This window comes from Oenanthe melanoleuca, chromosome 3, assembly GCF_029582105.1.
Source record: "Oenanthe melanoleuca isolate GR-GAL-2019-014 chromosome 3, OMel1.0, whole genome shotgun sequence".
Classification (NCBI taxonomy): domain Eukaryota; kingdom Metazoa; phylum Chordata; class Aves; order Passeriformes; family Muscicapidae; genus Oenanthe; species Oenanthe melanoleuca.
In genome coordinates, this window is record NC_079336.1 from 30,239,978 (window position 1) to 30,264,582 (window position 24,605).

The 24,605-nt window shown below is 41.1% G+C and overlaps 1 protein-coding gene across 1 annotated transcript in view; it reads left to right on the top strand.

Moving 5' to 3' along the window:
• Nucleotides 1–225: 225 nt before the first annotated feature.
• MEI4 (meiotic double-stranded break formation protein 4) overlaps nt 226–24,605 on the top strand; it is a 143,984-nt gene continuing 119,604 nt past the window's right edge. Inside the window, exons 1-3 of the mRNA XM_056486948.1 lie at nt 226–406; nt 5,288–5,361; nt 6,978–7,123. Coding sequence (XP_056342923.1) covers nt 226–406; nt 5,288–5,361; nt 6,978–7,123 — 401 coding nt within the window. The remainder of the gene's footprint in view (nt 407–5,287; nt 5,362–6,977; nt 7,124–24,605) is intronic.

A 24,605-nucleotide genomic window follows, 5' to 3' on the forward strand; every position in this document is an offset into this window, starting at 1 on the left:
AGGCAGTCGTTTTCAGTCTGCAAGCATGTTTGCACGCATCTCCACGTGCTGCTACGTGCCTAAGTTCCCTGTAACTCCCAGCACTTCCCTCTTGGGCATCTCCTCCTGGCTGTTTCCCTCTGTGATGGAAAAACAAACAGTTTCCCTGTGGCCCCGTCCTTTCTGGGCTATGCCAGCCCCACACAGGGACAGGCACTGCTGTGTTGTGCCTGGGACATCGAGCTCATGGACGCGATGAGAAACCACTGCGCCCTGTTGGACACCCTTGAGCAGGAGGGACTGGCTCACCTGAGAGGGCGCAGCTCAGGGAAGTACCACACGAGGAGGCTGGAGAGGATCCATTGTAGCCCAGAAGGTTTAGGAAACTCTAGGAAGAGCAGCATTGAACTGAAGAAGAGCCAGGGCTGTACAGCAGCGTGGGAAAGTCCGAGCCCTGCAGGGACAGCCCCTTCCTGCTTCGGCACAGGGCAATGGCCCTGATCTTGAGATGTGCTGAGACCCACAGGTCCCCTGAGATAAAAGAAAAACAGTGGTGGTGCTTGAGACTTTGTAAAGTCTGTCCCAGGTTTTTTGTTAGCCTCTCAAGAAATGAGGTGGGAGAAGATAGTCTTGAATTAAAGAAAGTATGGCAGTCCAGGTTTGCCAGCATTCACTGAACTGACAGGAAGATAAAACCTCAATAAGCCTTTCTGTTTTCCTGAAAGAATATGGGGATAGGGTTTGGTCTGTTTCCGTGTTTTTATTTTGTGGTGCCTCCTTGTGTTCAAGCAGGCACCACCTCCTTTTGGTGCCTGGTAGTTGGTTGGAACCTCTAGACTTTACTGCATTAAAAAGAATAATACAGAGCTGTCTGCATTCTTCTGATCTCTTTGATAGGCAGAGATTTTATAATCCTGGCTTCTAATACAGTGTGATATTGCTTTCACTTCTGCTCAGCATTTCTGGCTTAATTTAGTTGTTCTTAAGTTGGGAACTGCCCTCAAGCCTCTGTAACTCAACATTCTTCCCAAACAGGGCTACATATCTGAGAGGAATTTAAATTTAAAACACCAATAATAACAAGAGGAAAACCTAGCCCTTCATTCAGTTTTGGAACAGTTTGCCGGTTGTGCAAAGGCTCTTCTGATAAAATTATAGAGCTTCCAAGGGCAATGTTCTAGGCCCTAGCCACTGTCATCAGCCATGGTGTGTAGTGTAGACAAGTATTATGTGAATGGGTAATGAGTTCTGGCCACACTACTAATGTCACTGTTTATCCTCATTCTAAAATATTTGTGTTCTGTGCACAGATTTGCTGTTGCCCTTCTCCATTAATTCTGGGTCATTATTCATCAGTAATCATTGTTCATTGCTTCCCTCTTTGTCTTGCCAAGAAGATTTTTTTTTTTCCATCCCTCATTTGTTTTCTTCCATTGTGCATGCTGGTTTCTGGTTTGTTTCTGTAGCACTGCTGTGAGTGGTCAGCAAAATGTTGACCCAGCATGTGACAGGTCTAGCTGTGGTGACCTCAGCTCACCTGAATTCCTACAGGGACCACCTGGGCAGGCTCAGTAAGCATTCCCCATGCTTCTCTCTAAGGCTTCAGACTTGGGTTATGAACAGCTGCAGGAAGAAAGTAAAGCCAGCTTCCAGTCCAGTGGTCCATGTCATGGTGCTGCACATGGTCACTGCTGGAGGGGCATGCAGAAAACATGTCCCCACCCAAGCACTGGAGCTGCTGCTTTCTTCAGGCTGTGCATGCTGGCTCCAAGGATTTGTGTCACAACCAGGGGTGCTCAGGTTTTAAGACTGCTCTTGCTCTCTGCTCTGCCAGGCTGCACATAGCCCTCTGTCACAACTGGGCTCCCAAGGGCCAAGGCTTGATGAAAGCACCAGACTCTACCTAGATGATCAGTAAGAGGTGGAGTCCTGGAGTGCCAGTCAGACAGGTATTGTGAGCCATATGTATTATCACATGAGAGATCATATCTCCCTGCTGTGCTGTTGTCCAGAAGCTTGCATTTCATTGTTTATTTTCTCCTCTCCTAACTGCATCTGAAAAGATGCTTATGAGAAGAGATCTTATTTCCTGAAGCTTTTGGCTTCTGTGCAGAGGCAGGCATAAAATTAATTTCTTTCTGCTGGCATAAGACTGTTAATACTTCTTATATCCAGATTCTGATGTACTAAAATACCCAAATATAGAAACTGCAATGAAAACTGAGCCTATTATTGGTTTATTGCTTCACAGACTGCCCATGTATGGCGTAAATATCTTATAAATAAATTAGAGAGAGAAGACAGACACATAGAAACAAACCTAGGTACAGAAAGGAAAAGTCCTCATTGTACAGTCAGATCTGTCCTAGCCACAGATAATGTTGTGTGGGTTTTGCCTTTTGCATCTTTTAGGTATATTTGAACACGGGGCTCAGTGCACAATACAAACTTCACCTCTGCTCTTGACTCAGCTGGCAAGTTGTGTGTAATGGCATCTGTAGCCTCCTGCACTGTGATGAGATTCACACTCATATTTTAAGTAATGAAATTCAGAGTCCTTCTGTTAGCAAAGATAACCTTCACTATCAACACAGTGGTATTTTGTTGAGTTTGCCAACGGGCAAATAACACTAATATCTGTGTGAAGTTTCTCAATGTTAACTTTGAAATGCAGCTAAGGCCATTTAAATGCCATCACTTTTAAGTCACTAGTCAAAATAAAATCACCCAGCTTGAGTTACTGAAATTTAATTATAAGGAACAGCTGGGCCTAGTTTTGATTTTTACTCTGAGGACCCAGGCAAAGAAACAAGCACATGGGCTCAGAAGGCACAAATGCACACTGAGTTTCTCAGCCCGTACTGGTGAGGCACAGTTACTGAAAAATGCACTCATGCCCTCCAAAGAGCATTCAATTGCCCTGAGTAGGCAGCTCAAAACAGCCCCTCCAGTCCTCCCTTGCAGTGTCTCTAGCAGCTCATCTCCATTCATTGCCATGATCCTCACACAGTTCATGGAGGTAGGGTTGAGGTTGGTGTCTGTTCTTCATTCATCTACAAGGTATTTAATTTTTAATGATGTTCCTAGAGATACTCCACAGGAAACCACTTCAATCCTGCTCCTTCTCCTCTCACTGAACACTGGCCATAATCTTCCTGCTTTGGTGCAAATCAGAAGAATTGGCTGCTTGTGTGAAAAGGGCTGTGGTTTCTGTCTGAGGCTGCTGGAGCCTCTAATTCACACTAAAATCAGTGCAAATGCCTATTTTGGTGCCAGAGGATCTGGCTCAATGATCATCCCTCCAGTTCAAGCTGTCTCCAGTTATGTATCTGAAGGGATTTTAACCTACCTGCTATAATATGGGTGGATTGTAACCTGCTATAAAATGCATGCATATCCATTGGGGAATGATCTGTGGAAAATAGCCATGACAGCATGACATAAAGGTACAGCTGTCTAGGAATAAAAGTCAATGGCATAACCTTTAGCACCTGTTCAGCATTAAGGGAAAGTACAATGCATTTAGGCTTTGTGGGGATTCAGATGAAAAAAGGTCTCAGTTTCTCATTTGCTCAGTCTGGCAGAAGATAAATTCTCTTTCAGATATGGACCTATATCAGTTTTAAAGCATTGTCCCACTTCAGTATGTTCCACCCTTTCTGTCTGATTTAGAAAATGGAATCTCTAAAGGTCTCCTTTCAGGATCCAGAGTTGATTTCAAAGGGGTCCCAAATATCAAGTTTTCAGAGGCAAAACACAGAATTTTGTGTTTTAAAAAAAATAGACTGAACACATTTTAAAGCAACAAGCTACTAATGCACAAAGCTTGATGAAAACTTGTGCAATGCAGTGAATCACTGCAAAGAAGTAAAACTGCTGAAAATTAAGAACCAAATCTTTTCCTTGTGAAATTATCATGTCAGCGTTGATTTAAGGGGAGCTACAAAGATTCCTTCCTATTAGAGATCTGCTTCTTCTGCATGGCTAATTAATATTTATCTAGGAAAGAAGGTAACATATGCTAAGCCCACTGCCACTATTTATAAGCATGCTCCAGTCTTTGTTCCCGGAGGTAATCAGAAGCTGGGAGCTTTTGCTGGCATGCAGATTTGCACTGCTAATTTAATAAAATGCATCATCCATTAATTTGAGTCCTTTTAGGATGTTTACTAGTTGACAGTTTCTTTTGCAGTATGAGACTTAATTGTAAAATTTAGTTGTCTGTTCTGCTTAGCAAGAATCTTAGAGAGAGGTGCCTCTCAGAACCCGCTGAAATTCAGGAACAGAAGCAGTTTTGAAGGCCACAAAGGTCTTGTAGGTCCACTTTCATCAGCAGATTAGTGTAGCAGGACTGAGCAGCAGTGAATGATCATAGCATCATCCAAATATCAGAGCTTTAGGAGGTCAAGAGGCCCTTTGAGAGATTCAGGGTATGTACAGTTATTCTCAGCAGCACATGGCAAGGTAGAGCACAGCAGAATATCTCATTCTGGTCACAAGGGACAGTTTCTGTATACCAATTAAATCCAATATAATCTGATCTTGGAGAGAGGCTGTTAGGAAACTGATGGTCCACGTTGCAAAGTGTGAAATCCATGAGTGAATTTACTAAAAAATAATTGAGTCAGCAAAGGCCATCAGCATCCAGCAGTGCTCTGTGGGTAGCTCTTTAGGGAAGAAAACAAAGGCCTAGAAGAGGTAGGTAAATAAAATTCTTCACTGGAGGCTTCTTGCCAACACAAGGTATCCATGCATCCCACTGCTTGGAAGTAGAATGTATCTTATCTGGCTTTTCTCAACCTGACCAAGTAGAACTACAAAGCCAGATCAGCAGCCTGGATCATCATTGTCCCAGTTGTAAATATTTTCATATTTCTTATTTTCCAATCTTTTCCTTATCCAAAGATTGTTTAACTAACCATCCTAACAGAAGCTGTGAAAGTGCATGTCTTTATGTCTTGTGTTTAAGGTTATTTATTGGGGAAGGGAATACTTAACTGTAAAATATAGATGGGGTCTTTATCATATTTATAAGGGTATATGTTAATTCTCATTACAGGAAGAAGTCAGTCTTAAAGGATTCAGATCTCAGGTAGAATATACCCATAAAGAGTTTTGAGGTGATCTGAAAAATACTTTGACTTCTAGATGCAGCCTTTAAAACATTAGTGGATTTTTAAAAAGTTGAGATGTGTACTTATTTGCCAGATGTTCATGTCTGTGTTTGTTGAAGCAGAGTCAGATAATTTTATTTTGTAGCTTTTAAACTCCAGTTGTGAACTTCATGGGTTTCTCTTTCTTTCCTTAGGCAAATCCTACTATGTCCTTTCCGAGTTCTTACTCTCCATAGTTCCATCTCTGCACTCTAGGAGCTCTACAAAGGTACACCCTGGGTGCACAGTTCACCTCTTTAAGAGCAAACCAAGGCTTCCAAATATAAGCAATCTGCTTCTTACCAACTGCTATAAAAATATGCATCTATTATTAAAACAAAACAAGGCAAAACAACCAACCAAACAAACAAAAAAGCAATCTGAAGCTCACTCTTGGTTTTCTCATTACTCTCAAACATTTCTGGACTTGGCCCACATCTGTCCCCACATCCCCATTAAAGTTCATGACTTTTCATCCTAGTGATGGATTTTCTCCCTCTCATTTCAAAACTGGCTTCTCCATATCTTGCTCTGCAGCTTGGCACACATCTGTGTGGAAGCCTGACTTGTGCCCTCACTCTGCTCCCACTACTGTCCTTGGCAAGGAGGAGGGAGAACACCTTGCATGTCCCCTCAAGACCCAGAGTCTCTGTCACTTTTAAAACAGAGCCCTAAATCCTGGGGGATTTCTACACTCCAAAACAATAAACCCCCATCTATGAGTCTAGAAGATATCCAGGTGAAGTTATCTCATGTCCAAGTGGCCCCTTCTTAAGAGCAGCTCAAAGTTAGGAAGGTTTAGTTGCTAAAACTGCCATCCTGGTTTCTATAATGCTTCAGCTATATTTTTCTCATCTTGGAAGTTGCAGTATACCTAACTAAATGCTATCACACAATTTCATAGCCTGCTGTTGTGGCCATGACCCTCTTCTCTCTTCATCCCTTCTTTGTGCATCCTTTTGCTTATCTCACTCCTCCATTAATACCTCACTAACAAGCAATTTTCTTTACATGACTTTCAAAGCCTTTGGTAGTTAATCTACTTCTCATCACATATTCAGGTTAATTACTGCCTCCCACTAGCCTCTGATGCTGGCCCCTCCCACAGTATTATTCAATTTCAGTCAGACATCTTCATGCCCTCCCAGGCTTGAGACAAGTTTCCTGTAGCAGGCACAGACATCCTCATTATAAAGGATAAAAATCCTCCCTTGCTGTGATGCCAACAAAACACACTTTACACGAGTCAGGCTGTTGATTAAACTATGACTGCTACCTATTACTCTTCCTGGTAGTGTTTTGTTTGCTGATGTTTTCCCACCTGTGTGCCTCTGCTCGTGCTAATCTTAGACCGCAGTTCTTTCGAGCAGAGACATTGTATTTGCTTCTATGAAATAAGCTTTGAGGGTCCTCATTCTACACTTTGAGTGGCATGGAATAAACTCTCTGTCAATAGTAGCTATTAATATCTTTTCTTGTGTTGTTTTTAATCTGTACAGTTCAGAAATCACTGTCAAGATCTAAGCTGGGCAGGGGAGAGAAAAATATAATGAAAGGCTTGTGGGTTGAGATAAGGGCAGGGAGAGATCACTCAAGCAGTTACTGTCATGAGCAAAACAGACTCAACTTGAGGAAATTAGTTTAATTTATTACTAATCAAATCAGAGTGGGGTAATGAGAAAATAAACCCACATTTAAAAAGCCTCCCCACCACCTCTCGCTTCTTGCTGGGCTCAGCGTCACTTTTGCTTCCCCTGCCTCCTCCCCCCAGGCAGTCAGGGGGATGGGGAGGGAGGTTGGCGGTCTGTTCATCACACATTGCCTCTGCTGCTGCTTCCTCCTCAGGGGAGAACTCACACCCTGCCCCCGCTCAGCGTGGCGTCCCTCCCCTGGGAGACAGTCCTCTGTGAACTTCTCCAGCGTCAGCCCTTCTATGGGATGCAATTTTTGACACGCTGTTCCAGCATGGATCCCTTCTGCGGGCGCAGTCCGTCAGGCACGCCCTGCTCCAGCATGGGTCCCTCACAAGGTCACAAGTCCTGCTCCAGTGTGGGTCCATGGGGTCATCCAGGGGTCCCAGCCTCCTTCAGCTCTCCCACCTGCTCCAGCCTGGGGTCCTCCAGGGCTGCAGGTGGATGTTTGCTCCAGCGTGGACTTCCATGGGTTGCAACCTCTACTCTGGCATCTGGAGCACCTCCGCCCCTCCACCTTCACCCTCACTGGTGTTGCTTCATATTCTCTCACTCTGCTCTTCTGCTTCAGTTGCAGATCCACAGGGTTTTTCTCCCTTCCTGAGTACATGATCCCAGTGGCACTCCCACCATCTCTGATGGGCTCAGCCTTGGCCAGCAGCAGGTCTCTTTGGAGCTGGCTGGCACTGGCTGTGCTGGACACAGGATAAGCTTTTAGGGCTTCTCACAGAAGCCCCCCCTGCTACCAAAGCCTTGCCATTCAAACCAAATACAGCAGCAAATGGCTGATCCATGTAAACTGACATGATCAGTACAGTGGACAGTAAGATCAACCAGGACCTGCAAAATAGGAAGGATCCTCATTTTCTGTTTGAGTAAAGCAGCTTTGCTATATGTTCTGTTAAATTTTAAAGATAAGAAGTGTCCCTTGTTTACCTTATTCAAGTAGTGAGAAATAAACGAAAATAAAAGAGCAGGCTATTAAAATGTAATGTTCACCTGGTTGTTTGCTTCTATTGCAGCTCTGAATTCTGAGCTATAGAGATGAAAGGGGGAAAACACCCAAACCTACTAGAAATTATGTTCTTCAAGACTGGGGTTTTGAGAAGTAAAGAACATGATTACCCTTTCCCATCTGCTTCTTACCTGCCCTAAAAGATTAAGTTCTCCAAAGTCTCCCCAAAGGATAGTATCTTACTTAAAGTCTGATTAAAAGAATTGGGGGTTTCATCATAAGTGAATCTGCCTAACATGCATACACTTAATATAAAACTTCAAGCACCTGGTCAAGGCAGACAGGACTTCTACTGACTTTCCAGGCCTCTTCCTCTCTCCTTTCACTGTAGAGCAAATATGGGCATTTATTGTTGGAAATGTCTTTTATTGGGGTACATTTCTTGCCTCAGCAGACTTTCTTACTGGCTTAGTACTGTATGTAATATTAGGAGTTAATTTACTGCTGTCTTCTGCTGTGCTGCCCTATCAATGACCTTTGGACCAGTGGTGACAAACCCAGTAATGTAGATTGCTCTTTTACATGGTTCTGAATATAAATCTGATAAAACCTCAGCAGTGCTCCCACTTCCTACATCTCACATTTACATTTACACTTTGTAAATTCCTGAGAAAAAGAATTTTTAGTTCCATGTTCTGAGAGAGACCTGCAAGAGTTCACTAGTTCCCTTTTAAAAAGAAAAGCATTTTGGTAGCATTGTTCAGTCTTTGACATTTTGGCTGCCAGTAAGTACACAAAGTCCTTTGAGACATCATCCTCTGAGGAGCCATGAAACATGGGTCAGCCAGTTGTTGACAGTCTAATATTATCTGGCTGAAGCAGTATGAAGAAAGCTATTCCTGGAAGCTGATCATTGTGTGCACTCCCTTTCTTGGATTTCTTTCATGAAAATTATTAGAGCGAGTTTAGATGTCCTCCTTTCCTTAATGACAGGAAGTGTGTTAAATTTGTTTTGGAGATCTTTAGCATAAAATCCTCTGCTGTCTTCCCACTCCCTTTTCTGTACTCAATTCTCCTTTCATTTAAAAGGTTTAGACTGCTGCTTATCAAGGATCATTTGGGCTGAAAAAGACCATCGATTCTACCTGTTAACTGTTTTCAACCCCTCTGACATTCCCTCATGTATTAGCAATTTCCAATTGATTGCCAATCAGATTTCCTAGAAGCCAGAGAAATGAAGAAACTAGTTACTTGGATGTCTAATCATAAGCATGTTTAATTAATGACCTTGAGACAGGAGGACTTGATGCAGTGGTTCTAACAATCTTTTGTCAAAGTCTCTATGTTTGAATATATTTGAAGCTAAAGGGCACAGTTTTACTTTTTGTAATTTTAAGAACACTTGGTGGGCACAGCCAGATGAAGAAAAGCAACAGAGAAATTTGAGGATATTTATCAAACAGTTTTAGATAACTTCAGTCTTTGCATCTTGATAATAGTAGCTCATACAAGCGGTAGCTTCACTAAATTATACAAAATTCAGTTGGAGGTGATTTGCAAATAGATGTGTCTCTGTAGGAAAAGTTTTGTGTGGGTTACTCCAAAAGCCAGAAATGTGAAAATATAGAAAGCTAACAGCAAATGATCTCAGGGATCAAACCCAAATCTTGACGAAATAAGGACTAAACCCCGCTGCCATTTAAGCAATGTAACTATGTACATTTACAATTAAATTCCACCCACACTACTTACATACTGGGTAGCATTTTCTGAATATTTGTAACTTGCTAAAGAATTTGAGCATCCACCTATTGCAGGAAGAAAAAAGTAACAGATTTTTAAAGACCCAAGTGTTAGGGATCTCTTCCAATAACTACAGGTCACACAGTTTTACCAGGCAGTAGTCTGACTCAAGAATTTGTGGCTGGAGCAAGAATCAGGTCATAGAGGAGGAAGGCAAGCAATATGTTTTATCAGCCCAGCTGAGACAGCAGGACAAAAAGCAGAAAAGTCCTCAGGGAAACAAGAAGTCTTCAGCAGGTCACATATTCTGACCCATCCCAATTCATTCTTCCAGATCCCTTTTTAGTCTATTCCACTGGTGAAATGGGGGTAAAAATCTGGTAAAAATTTCCATCGTCTTTTTAGCATCAACTTGTATGGTTTAGGTATCCAACAGTTGATCTTTCCATGCTTCTGTCTGTTAAATTAGAGAGTGCCTGGTATCAAATGACTTCTGCCTATATATTAGTTCTGTATAGCCTTCAACCAACCTGCAATAAAGGTTTGTTTTTAACCTATTTCCACTGGTTAAACAGACTTGCTGTCTTTAAGTCTTTGTGCTCTCATGCCTCTATTTTCTGATATTTGACTTCCCTATCTCATTAGTTTTCCTACACTCTTCTCCTAAGCTTTTCTCTTATGTTACTTGAAGTTGGTGTAAGATGACTGACAGATACAGATAGATATTGGATATATTGTATGCACATATATCCTTATATATATTGATATATAATAAAATTATGTATCTGATAAAATATGTAAATATATATAAACATGTGAAAGGCAGTCACAAAAAAGAAGGGAAAAATCTATTGTTCACAATTGTGATGGTTAGTATAAGAACTCACATAAAATCAGAGCTGCACATTTTATTTAAAAATATACAGATATATAGCCTAGCTGCTCACTAGTAAATTGCAGATGTGCTCTATCATTATACAAACTAATCCATGGAAGCAAGGTAGGGGACAATTTCAAAGGGAAACCTCATCTCTCTTTGCTGCATTGGCAAAGCCACAGGCTGACCTGACCCACTGCTGGCACTGCTGTGCTCCCCAGAGGATGTCAGGCTGGATGACTTCCAGAGCATCCTACTCCTGCCAGCATCTCTATGCTTCTTTGCACTAATGCAGAAGGATTTCTGGACACAGCCACGAGGGATTAATAAATAGTGATGACTGAATTTGGAAAGGTAGCTTTGGTTATCAAGGCAGTGAAAACTTGCCCTTTTAAGTATTGTATATAAATGGGAGCAGGGAGAATCACCATATGTATTAAAACCCCAGCACAATTTGGAGCCTTCTTGTCATGCCACTGGCCACCACCATGTGTTAACAAAATAAGGATGACCTGATTTTGGAAGTGTGCTCTTTGGCTTTCAGCATTAATTCCTGTAAAAACACAGGAGTTAGAGAAAATAGGGATTGGCCTAATGAAGTAAGAAATATGGGGGATTGCCAGGAACGTGGAAGAGCCCAGCAGAAAACATTAACAGACAGCATGAATGGAAACAGCAAGCTTTTCACCCATTCAAGTTACAGGAGGGTACAATGTGTTGGAAAGCAAAATTGATGGAATAAAACAAATCTGGTCAGATTACTGATCAAAGCAAAGTTTTGCCTTAGCATGTATGAAAGCAAAGTGTTACAATTCTGCTACTATTATTGTCGTTCTCTTAATTATGCAATACAATTGGATAAAGATTCCTACTGTGCTAGGCAAGCCTCATGGAACCTATGATCCTCCTAAGAATTTTCATTTAGCAGGAATATTCTGTGCCTTTTGTCCTATTTTTTTCATGCTAATAGAGTATTCATATGACAGTACAGCTCTTACATATCTAAGAGTTTAATAAAAGGTTTAATTGCAGAGGCATTTTTCTGAAAAGCAGAAAGATATTTATTTGCTTCTCAAATAGCCATGAGGAAAGTTGAATTAAGAGGTTTATAGTATAAGATTTATATTGGGTTTAAAGGATACCTGGCCACTTCAGCAGAAGTGGGTTTGGAATAAGCAAAATGATGAAGTAAAGAATTGCTTCATTTGTTGCGGACAAGTCAGAAATTCGAGGCTTTGGGAAGCTTGGAAATTAGCCTGAAGTTACAATTGAGTTCAGCTTCTGTCTGATAACCAGCTCTCTGATGGGTGATGTGACTGTATGGTGCAAAATGCATTTTTGTGATGTGGGAGTCTCAGCGAAGTCCCAGACCTGTTCACCCTGTCTGGCTCCTCATTAGTGAGAATGAGAGAGTCACAATCTCTCTGATAAGAGGGATCTGGGGGTCAACATCCAGCCAGCAATGTGTGCAGAGAGCCTGGGGAGGGCTGTCACTGCCTGTGCTGGGCAGGACACAGGACTTGGTGCTGCACATGTCAGAGTCTCTGCTGCAGCAACAAAAACCAGGGAGGCTGCCTTAGTCTGGTTGCCCCTGCAACTAAATACTTGTGGAAGACAGTAGATTTTCCCTATAAAAATGTCTCTCTTGTCAGAATGATATAAAGAATCCAATGTAAATGAAACTCAACCCACATTGCACACTGCACTAATGCTGACTTGTTACAAAAGGAAGCACTGCTATTCAACACTGTGTAAATGAATGGTGAGGTGTATTCATTTTGAAGTGGGGAAAGGATGCCAAAGCATTAGGAAACAAGGAAAATTAAAAAGACATATTTCTTATAAAGCAATGTTAAATAGGGGCAGTAGCCTTTAGCTGCAGTTCTACAAAATTCAGATTTACTCCTCATTAAGGAAAAAAATATAGGCTTTATTTGTTGACACCTAAGTTGGTACCAGAAGTGTCATTTAATGAATCATAATTAGGTTTTCTTAGATGTAAACTAGAAAGGAAAACAAAACTGCTGAACCTCAATAGTGTGGGCCATGGAAACCTGATATTTTACCCTGCAAATTCTCAAGATTTTGTTCTGTTTGGCAATTGTCTTTCTGTTATTCTGTTCTCAATTGCTTTTGCAGTGCAAGTTGCAAATTCCACCCTTATTTTTATTTAAGGTAATAGTTTCATATGGCAATGGCAATCAGAGACAGAACTATGCCTGTAAGACCAGCCAAAAGTAGGAAGTCATAGTGTACCCCACTTGAGATTTATGTAGCTGATAATAACACAGTTACTTGTGGAACAGTGAATGGAAATAAAGGCATTTCTTACTATGGTGACAATAAGGCAGTGATGGCTTTGAGAACCTGGATATTTTTAATGATTTGAATCAGTCAGAAAATACTTCAAACCTTTGAAGTAATCTGAAAAAACTGAATTCCTTATGTAAGGAAAATTGTAGATATCATAAATCATTGCTTTTCTTAATTAAACAATTAATTTGTTTCTTTTGAATCTATTATTAAGAAAAAGGAACTGACATGATTCACATGTCTACTGTTTTGTCAATATGGGCTACTTTGTGATCCTTCTCTCTCACAAAAGCAAATTGAGCCGATTTCTTTCTGTGTGGTTAGGAACTTCTACAGTTCTGCACTCCTTCATTTCCCCTGTTTAAGCATGTACTGTTTTGCTGAAAACTCCTTCCTCTAACCATCTCACCAACACTTTCCTCCGGGCTACAATCTCCTTTTTTCACCTTTCAGCTATGGCTTTGATTTTTTTCCTTCCTCATTGGCTTTTTTCAGTCACATTATTGCTTTCAGGAAAAGTCTCCTTGGCACATGCCTAGGGTGTTCTTGAACTTTGCATCCTCTCATGTCGTTGCGTCATTCCTCTGCCTGTTCTTCCATCTGCACATTCAGAAATCAATCAGCTCCAATTACCCACTACATCTACAGGGGTTCAGAGCTGCAGTTTTTAAAGAAAAATTGTGGAGGAGTTCAGACTTCAAGGGGGTCTCATTCTGTTGGATCAATTTGGACTGAGAACATTGGAGTAACTTACCATTCACTGAAATGAATGCTTCCACCAGTCAATAGCTGAATAACTCAAACCTTGCATGACACATTCCACTTCCAACCAGCAAAATGCCTACTTTGTCCTCTCTGGAAAAAGCTAAATGGTATCAGCAAAAGCAAGGGAATGCTATTAATTTTATTATCATCATTGCTGGCAAATAAAGCACTGGAGAAATATAAAGGTTTGTGTTCACAATCTGGCATATTCAAATAATGCAGATGCTATCACAGAAAATTATTTAAATGTCTAATCATCCTATAGACCCAAAATAATAAGATATTAAGCTAAGGAATCTTTGGGGTCACATTGATTTGTTTAATAGTTGATGCATTTTGTATAATCACAGCAAGCAAACAGAATTGATTTAGAGCTGCTATTTATGGAGATCAGCTCACTGGCAGCTGTAACCATTCAGCCTCCTGGAGAACTGTCTCATGACAAACTTTTGTGATTACTTACCCTGTTACCCACCAAGAGATTTGTACCACTCTGCTTTTCTGGTAAACTTTATCCTCCTGCTTCTTTGCTTACTGCCAGCAGATCATAAAAGAGTTTCTAATTGTTGGAAGTCCAGCTTGAATAAGGAGAAATGAAAATTCAGGAGGCAAGGGAATTAGGAAAGCAAATTTTGACAAGAGTGGAAGTTTGAGGAGATGAAAGCAGACCACTAGAGCATGTTGCTCTTAGCACACACCTAATGTTTAGGAACTCACACATCACTAATAACAGACATATTTAAAAAGCAATGCAGACTTCTAAGTGCCTGGTTCTCTTGGATAATTTTGGAGGTTTCTTGAAAGTTTTGAAAATTGACTTGTCATTAAAATATGAAATAATATGAAATACAGAATTTATAAAAGAAAAGGTGTGTCTGGTATGCTGCATTATGTTGCCTTTGAAACCCAGCCATTTGGGAGATATTGTAATGGGATCTACTGCTTGTCTAGCTTGGGAAAAGGGTAATGTGCACTCGTTCTTTTAAGTTGTGTGCTACACCAGAAATGTTAAAACGTTCGGTAGAAGCATTTTAAAAATACATTCTTTGAACTGCAGTTTGCAAAAACAACAGTTGGTGGCACTTTGAAACAATTTTTATTTCTAAATGCATTTGCTTATTGTAGGTGTGTACAAGACTACATTAAAATATTAAATCAGTAGTCTACAGTGATTCAGATTACAGTAACGATACAGAACTTATCAGCTGTCTCTGCACAGAGCTTGCTCAAACTGAATCTGAAGATCTGCATTTGTAAAAACAAGGGAAGGTGTTCAGAGAGATTAATTCTTCTTTAAAAAGTCATAGAGAAATTACCAAAAGACAGAAAATGGCAAATGGAAAATAGGGAGTGACTGGAAGCAGCATGGCTTGCCCTGGTCTGCAGAGGCACCATGGGCTGCACAGTATCACGTTTCTGTGGGCAGCTTGCTCTCACTGAGTTCACACTTTTTGCCATGGCATTGATGTGCATGGTATGTAACGTGTACAGATTTCTGTTATAACCATCCTGGCATTTCCCAGGATTTTAATTCCCAAGCAATGTGAGGATGAAGAGCAGAGACTGCCATGGGCATTCCAGAATAATCAAGAATTTATCCACGGTGATCCCATCAAACAAGTGAAATCACACCCCTGCACAGGAACTGCAACACATTTGAAATCACACAGGAAACCTGGGCATTACTGGAGAAAGCTGATGGTTTGAAAGATGTTCTCTCTCTGTTATCACACACATTGTCTGAATAAGTGACATTTATAGTAGCTGACAAGCAAAACATCTTTCCTTAGAGATTATATACAAGTCTTTCTTTCATGGACCAGTTTCTTTTGAACCATTTCAATTCCAGAGGGGACCCATCGCCAGTTGGTCACAGAAAAAGCCCTGAATACCAAGATGACTTGCTGCATTAGCTGTGGCCATTTGTTTAAAGGACAGAAAGACCAGGCTACAGCTGGTACTTGGCAATCTTTATAGCTTGGCCAAAGGCATTTCAGTGCCTTCTGTTTTGTCTCCGATTTTTGCATATTGGAAATGAGAAGTCTCTGTCAACAGAGGGTAAGAAATCTGGAGCCACTGCTGTTGCAAATGATTCTTGTTTGCCATCTTGGCCCTGAATGTGTTGGTCTCAACAGTATAACCCATAAGTGATTCTTACTTAGTTTACTAAATGATATGTTTTCCAGTTATTAGTAGTTCTTGATATTGGCCAGTTTGGGTTCTGTGGCAAAGTGTTTTGCTCAGCTTCTGTCACGTTGCTTGATGCATTTACAAATATGGTCTTTCCTGGGACTGTTTTGCTTCTTTCCCATTTGATTACATGGGGCTGTTTGTGCTCAGGGGAGAGCTTGCAATATCCAGTATGCTAAGGCAAACCTCCTTGTTGTGAACAGTAACACTGCCTGGCATTCTAAATTTTCTGTAATGTTCTGCTAGATTGGGTGTGAGTGTGAGCTAAATACTTATTTGAAGTGCTTGCTTTCATATACTTCCATGTTCCTCAGCTTTTGCAATGTACTTCAGCTGTATTCACATGGTGCTTAGGCAGCCCAGCAATGCCTACAAGTTTTGTGCCTTAGTGACTTTCTGAATCCTTGATACCCCCACACTCCCCTACCTGCAGCAGTATACTTTTTTCAGTCTGAGAACATAGCTCTGCTTCAGTTTGAGATAATGTTTTGAGGCTTTTCAAAACAGTTCTCTCCAGTGCCCAATTCAGGAATCTGTACCTGGACCAAAAAAGGGTCCTTTGCTGATGCTAATGTGCTGATGCTGTTCTCCTGTATGCCTGATCTTGTATTTGCAGAGGGCTCAGGAATCTTTGTTTAGGTATTTTGCATACCTGAATGCATAGCTGATCAATTTTCACACACTGCTGCTTTCAGTTCAGGTGCTGAAACACCTATTTTCTGACTTTTACCTGCAGATAACTTATGACCCACTCTTTATCTTGGCTGCTAACCAAGGTAGTAATTTTGGGCTCAGCAGTAACTATCCTTCCATTACATTTCTGACCTGCAGACTTGATTGTTTTTATTATCGAGATATAATTCTTTTGGTCACATTCTCTCTTTGAGCAGCTGTATCAGTTGTACAACTGTGTACCTGTTATTAATACTGGCTCTGAAGTGCCTGTAGATGTAAATCAGTGTCCCCTCCAGGGATTTCTGTCATTATATTAAATGAACTGGATCACGTTCCTCCTCCTTTATCCCTTCTTTCTCTCTGTCCTTTCTTCTCATTCCTTCCTCCCTAGGCCAGGTGCCAAAAATGCTGGAGAGGCAGTATCTCAGCTGTCAGCTTCAATTGTCAAACTGGCATCTACCTCTTTCATTCCAGAGAGCACTGTGATTGGAATTCCTTTTAATTTAGGCGCTGGTAGTATTTTAAACTCACAACTATCTAAAGAATTGGCGATAACACCGAACTGCTTCGCTGTGAAGGGGTGGTTACAGACCAAGTGAGGAAATGTTTGCATAAATACTATGTAGGCAGATTCCCACCTAGAAAAAGCCACTGTTTCTGCCAAAATATTCAGAATCTCTCTGGCATCCAGCACAAGACAATTGTCAGACTTTATTGGTCTGATCAGGAAAGGCTTTTGCTTTCATTTGGTGCCAGCACATTTCCCTGGCAGTGATGTGAGAGGTGACCACATGTGTTTGCTGACCGTGGAGATGCCTACACAGGGAATCTCTCTCCTTCTTCAGCAGAGGTGAGTGGAAGGCTGCAGCTGCTCCCAGGGAGGATGGACTGCCAGCATGCTCAGTTTTTATGAGCTCTCCAGGCTGCATGGGCTGGCATTAATGCTTAAGCATTGCAGATGACAGAATGCGTGAGTCCCAGCTTTGCTCTGGAGCCAGAGCTCTGAGATGAGAGCCCCGTGTCCCAGCTGGGGAGGCTCAGCTTGAACTATGCTTTCTGCCACATTCCTCTCTTTTTATCAAAAAGGCTAAAAAATCAGGGATTTCAGGGACATTTCAGGAGTCCCAAATTCCTGTTTAACATTTTGTTAAGTAGGCAACAAGTAAACTCTGACTCTTCATTTACTAAACCATAGAAACTTTACTAACTTGCTGCACACTTCTGTTTTGTCAGGCATGAGGAGGGAATAGCAGGGAAAAGGAGAGACTATAGATTTTAACATTTCTATTGGACCTGGCTGTGCTTGTTCATGGCTAACTTCCAGATGTGAATGTTCAAACTGTGGTTCTGCTGTGGGGGGATGTGCTTTGTTTTGTTCTAAAGGTGAAGTATTGCAAAGAAAGTAGGACTCCAGTGACACATGCTTCAGTCCTTAGAATGTCTTTCTTTTCCAATTGTTATCAACTAAGAATATTCAGAAACCTAGGGATGAGGCTAAGAGGGGAATGCTGACTGGACACAAAGATGGTTTGCCTCAGATAACTTAAGGGATGATTTGCAGCCTGAGTTATTGGCAAGGAGAGCTGTGAGGCATGGTGTTACCTGGTAAGGCTGACTGGTGCTCCTGACCTTAACAAGAAAAAGAAGTATGATATAAGAAAACCATACTAAGTGTGTAAATTGAAGTTTATCGGACAACAAAGAGTGAAATGCGATCTCTTTTGTTTTGTTAATGAGGAATTGCTGCACAGCACGTCTCATAAGCAGTACAGCAAATGTCACAAAGCACTCTATGAGAGGGAAAGTAGAATTATCCTTTGGCAGATGGGGCTATTGGGCAACTGAGCATTTCTCATGTAGGAAACCCTTTGTACAGAGTCAGGCTTGATTGGTTTGTTTGGTTTCAGTGTGACAATATTTTCTCAACACTCAGATTTTTTGCAGAACTGATACTTACTTTCTCAGCCAACTCATTAACTGCTGTGTTCTCTGTCTGAAAATATCTATTTGAACTCATTGTTGCACCCTCCCAGCAACCTACTCTGATAAATAGCTCCCTGCCCAGGTGATAACAGAGATGTGTTTGACTTTTGCAGATCCTAGAATGAAATACAGAGTTCTATTTCATCACGAATTCAGCTGCCAAGGCCAGCATCTTTATCACCCCACTTTAGCATGCATGAATGCTAAATCCATTATTTATAGGCGAATTTCTGACAATGACTATTTGTATGTCTTTGGTGGAAATTCACCTATGTGCTCCCTCAGAAATAGACTGACATTATATAACTTCACCTAACCAGCTGTAATACTATCAGAACATGTATGCAATGCAGCTCAAAAAGAAATGAAAACACTTTTATGGAACACTTATTTTCAGGTACCAGCATATGTTATGGTTTTAAGTCTGAAAGAATTACTAGCTGACTTACAAGGTGATATGTTTTTATCACCTACTGCTCAGGATCCAGTCTTCATTATCTACTAATTTCAAGAAGACAAGCCACTAATGATGTGCCTGTAAAACAACTCAAAGAAATAGTAGCTGATTCCTTTAGGTGGTCATACATTAAAAAAACTTGAACAGCTTCTTCCAAAAGAGAAAACTGTGTATGGAATGTGTAACCTCGCCTTAGAGAACATGCTCACAGGTCCTGGTGTCTCATCTGCAAAGGGTTTCCTACCTGGGGGAGCAGTGGCACTGCCACTGAGGGCTGCTCACAAGGAAAGGGCTGAGAGTTATCCAGTTGTCTCTTGTCGATCTAAACCCCAAACAAGCAAACAAGTTATTTGCATAAAAGAAGGCTCTTAAAAACCCAGCTAAATAAACAAAAACCCATACACATATGAACAACAATATGGATTCTTTTAACCCTATTGAGCCCAAAAGGTCAACAAAAAAAAAACAAAACCAAAAAAAAGCTTCCTATGTCTCTGAAAAAGCACAGGCTCTTGCAGCCACTGAGAGATTTTTCATTTCACTTGTCTACCTGGGTGAGACAGTCACTCAAAAATGGGATCAATGACTTTCATCAATACCTCACCCAATATTGTGAGAGGTCATCTATCACTGCCTCCCAGCACTAGGGCAATTTGCAAACAGACATTCCTTGTGTTGGAGTCGTGCCCAGAGGGTTTTAGCAGGAAGGGAATCCCTCTGTTGGCCAAGCACAAAATAAAGTCCACACTTACTGCTGGAACAGGAATGAGCTGTGACAGGAGCAAAACACAGGCACCAAAGGCTTGGAGGGAAGGGGTGAGTGAACACAGAGGCAGAGAAATGGTAGAGAAAGGCAAAGCCTTTGGGCCACTGCTCCCTGGGGCTGAGAAATGGCTGTAAGGGGAGCAGCTCATGAGAAGACCAAAGCTGTTCCCAGCACCTAAAGCAAGTAGTAGATTTTTCAGAGGAGCTGGTGACTGAATACTTCAGAAAATCTCCTCATAACATGACCGTGGGAGCCACAAGCTCCTGAAAACATGGCTTTGTGTAGTGGTTGACATGGAAGCTAAAGCCACCCAAAAGACTCTGTTTTGGTATCACTGCTTGCAGTGTCAGTGCTTGTTCCTCCTCTGTCAAGTGCCAGCCCCTCTCATGTCCTAAATGTGGGAATCACTGATGTCATCAAAGGTTAATAGCTAAAGAAAGAATTTCATTTGCAAGTACCCCCAGCTGAAAAGCTGCTAGTCATATCCCAGGAGAGCATGCCAGCTTGCATTTTTGAGGATGCAAGGAAATGTTACTGCCTAGTATTTTTTTTTTTTTTTAATATCACTGCATAATGAGAATGGGTGTTTTACTATTTTATATAGTGTTCAGATATAAAATATAGCCATGTCTCACTTGACCTGTTACTCTGGTTTGATACAAATTTCAGGAAAATGGCATAAATTTATTATAGTCCATATATACAGGAAATTCTAATCTTTGATCAGGTTATTGAATTGACTTGTGTGCCAAGGGAAAACAAAATGTTTGCATATAAAGATAAAAAATGAAATTAAATTGAGATTCACAGGATGAGATGGATTTCAGGGCTGGGAAATCGTAACTTAAAATTAAACATTACATCCTGAATATTATATTAATAATCATAATTGCTTTAAGTATAGCATATCTGGCATAGTGGTATTGTTGTTTTGCTTTAGGAGCACATTTAATTTCTTAATTGTCTCCTGAGCAACATTTTCAGTGAAGTCAATATGAGAACATCCTCAGAAAGGAATCTAAAATACTATAATCCCTTTCATCAAATGCCATGAAATATTTATTATCTATAGTGTGTGCAAGTACATTTATCTGACTGTCACCAGGATGCAGATACACTACAGGATAGATAATGAAATTGAGTTGCTTTGTCTCCAAATTTCTCACTAAACATTTCTTCTTTTATGGAGAAGTCTTCTGTGATGCACCTTATGTGATGGTACCATGATCAAAATTCAGAATATATGGCAATGAATTATTGACCCTTCTTGAGCATCCTGAACATTGAAATACAGCTCATAGGGCATACAGGTGCTCAGATTTCTTCAAATAGTGTGAGATACTGCCAAAGCAACACTAACTCCTCTGTACAGGTTGCAAGAATTTTATCTTTCTTTACATTCATTGAGGGTAAATAAAGCTGTGACACTGCAAACAAGGAATTGTGGCAAATCCATCAGCTGAATCCTTGGCTCACAGGCATAACTATATTCAACAATTATATAAGCTGAGCTGGACTTATTTTTGTTGAAAAGTTACAAATAAAAAAATAGATGCAAAAGAAAGCAGATAATAGAAACACATACTCTTTTAGGTCAGTGTAAATGTGAACATGCAATAGCAAATAGACTATGAATGTTTATCTCTTAGATTCTTAAATATGTTAGATTCATAAGTAAGTTATGCCTATAAACAAGTCATCGTTGTGCTAGTAAATTCTATAAGAATCTTTTGTTAAATTGTTTAAATTAGTCTATCAGTTCAGTGCTGTTAAAACCTCTAAGCCTAAACTGTTGGTCAAGTCCTGGGCTAAGTTTGGCCAGGAGGTCCACTCTGAACCTTATGATTCCACAGCAGAGTCTCCCTTATTCCTTCTCATCTTTACCCTTTTTCTATCCCAAGCCTCCACATAAATCATTTTAGTTTATTTTATTTTTAGATTGATTGATTTTAGTCTGGTCAAGTAATAGAGTGAACTTTGCCATACTTTCCCTTTCATATTAAACTGCTCCTGCTGATACCTTTGCTGGGGATTCTTTGAGCAACTTAAAACACTCATTCACAACAGTCCTGAAATACCACATGGTTTTTCAAAATAGAAGCTCTTTACAATACAACTATTGAAGCCTTTTCAAGGTAAATGAGTGGAAGACTGAATCTGTATCCCAGTCCTAGTCCAAGATGCCAACTCAAGTTAACACTGTTAATCTCTTGTCAGTATGCACCTACTAAAACTTGAAGGTCAAATTTTAAAAATAAGAATCTACTTGTCTCCAAAACTGAGTAAATGATCCCAAACTGATGTTTGAATAATTTAGCAACTTTAAAAAGATATTTATTAAACACTTCCAGATACAGAAAATTCTTATGTGCCATAAATTTGTTTAAGAAAATTTGTAACAAATATAAAACTCTTAAAAGAATCATTCACCATTGCACCAACATGTTGTCCAAGAGGATTTTGTTTGAGGAAGTTAGAGGTAAGAACTTTTTATTTAATCATGAAAAATTTATTGCAATGTTAACTACAAAGAGCCCACTCCTACTCCATAACCATTAAAATGCAGGAAGTCACCTATTCAATAATGCAGAATTGTTGTGTATTAAAAATTTAAATCTATAAATATTAATAGAACACAGGTCAGTCTCTTAACGAACAGAGGTAGTTGTACACACAGCCATTGTTGTAAGCCTTAAGGGGTGCACATTAGTTATGACATAGAGAAAAACAGACATGTTAAAAAGCGGTTGTCCAAAAAAAGGAAATTTCATTCCTTTTTTCAGATGAAAGACAAGGACAATGAATCCTATACTAATCCTGGTGTCTGTGCTTGTCCTTTGGGAAGGCAAAGTTCCTATTTCAATGTAACGAGTTGGAGTCATCTTTACAAGGGCATGGTGTAAAGGTGTTTATAACTAACAGCAACCAAAGTCACCTTCTGTAGCCTTGCTCCTTTACAGCACTTTGGCTGTATCAAGAGGTCAGAAACATGATACTGCTTTTCAAGGGACTGAAAAGACTGGGACAGAATGTGCCAAATGTATCCAACATCAACAGATAAGCAATTGCCGTGAAGAAAACTCTCAGGTTATCACAGTCTGGGTATTTATAACCCCAGGAATGGGGAAGCAGAGTGGGTTGTGAGGGAGTTTCCAGTATTGCCTATCAGCATAAAGCAAACTTGAAGTACTGGAAAGCTACATCTAGCTCATAGCAGGGAATCCTATTAGATGTAGTCAGCTCCTGTAGCAGATATTTGTGGCAGCTCCCAGCCTAATCCAAACTGACCTCAAGCACTCCCCAGCTCAGCCAGGGTAGCCAGTTAGCAACACACACTGAGAGCTTGCAGTAATTATGTCAAGACAGACATGACTGGGATCATCACCAGCCCTTTATTAAAAACTTTTCATGCCTTCTCCCAGTGGACTTCTCTCAGGCAGCTCCACACAGCTCTGATTCCTTTTCTTACAAGCAGCTCCACACAACACTGACTCCGCTATGCAAGTTTCCTTCATCCTTCTGCATGACTGGCTAACCCCAACCTGTCCCTTACTTGACTGCCTAACCCTGTCCCTCCCACAGCATCTTCTCACCTTGTCTGTCCCTTGCACAACCACATGTCCCTTCATCCTCACAGCACAGCCAGCAGGCTCCATCCCAACCTCCAGCAGACACTGGGTCTCGGTCTCCGTCTCCAGCTCCAGCTGCAGCTGCACTTTATTCTAGACCAGCTAGCCCATCCTCACTGGGCAGGCAAGGCTGTCCCACTTCTCTGCAATCAGTACAGCTGTAATTCATTAGGGAAAATCGCCTTCTGCACTATCCTTGCAAACCATCTTCCCATATCTTCCCAGGAGTGCTGGCCTGTGTGAAAGGCAGGGATGTGAGCTGACAGCAGAGCAGAGCTCGGACAGCACACACAGCACAGGTCTGTCCAGGCTGTGTCTGCACAAACGTGTTTCCTTCTTTACTTGCAGCTCTCAGCCCCTCTGGGAAAGCACTGGAACAAGGCCATGCTCTTACACAGCCTTACCTTCATGTGCCACTCTGCTGACTCTGTGCAGTGCTGCAAATGCAGGAAGGCACAGCTGCCTGCCTGCAGCTGCAGGGTGAGCTGTGCGTGCCTGTGTGTCCTCTCCAGCTCCGGGGACAGCTCTGCTGTTTGGGGTCAGAGGCACTGGGAGCCCTGCCCTGCTGCTGTGCCATGGTGCTTTGCTCCCAATCGTGGCTCTCCCCTGGGGTAACACTGACCTTGAGCCTGTCTGCAGCTGGGATTAGGAGCATGTGAAGGTGCCCTGCAGTGTACTCTGGAATGGGCTGCTGAAAGGGGTTAGCATCCCACACTCCTCTTTGGCAACCTCTCCCACTGCCCCTGTCAGAAGAGAAATAGGAATAGACAGATCACTGGTCTGTCCAAGGAGGGCATCTTTCATGTGCCTATTTCCATCCCTTGCCTGATTCAAGATCCCTCCCAGCTTTGTAAAATTACAAATGCAAAAATGGAAGCATTTTCCTATTTCTTACAGGCTGCCAGTTCTTCCTGTTTCCCCCAGGTAGAGCAGTAAGAATCTGCAGGCTAGAACATAGGAATAATTCTCCAACACACTACAGGGAAAGCTGATCTTCTCACATGCTTTGTCCTTTGGCAGCACATCAGGAAAGCACATCTGTTCTCACCATTTCTCACAGTGGCAGTGTTGAACACTTCACACTGCTCTGCAGGGTGCTCCTTCAGCCCTGCTCTCTGAGAGCACCTGAGGCTAGAGGACCCATGCCATGGCTTCTCTGCTTCAAAGCATGATTTAATATTAGGCTTAATTCAATTTTAGACTAATGACAGTCATAAAAAGTATCACAAGACCAGTGGAATGAGGAAAATACAAATTTGGTGGCGACAACACTTCAGTTAATGAAATGTTTTGAATTAGAAATAGTGTCTTGAAATAGAATGTTTGTTAGGCAATCTGGGCCTTTTTAGAAATACTCAACTGTATTTAGTTGAGTTTGAATGTGAAAAGCAATTTCCTAGCTGTGTGTTTGTCCTAAACTTCTTCATCT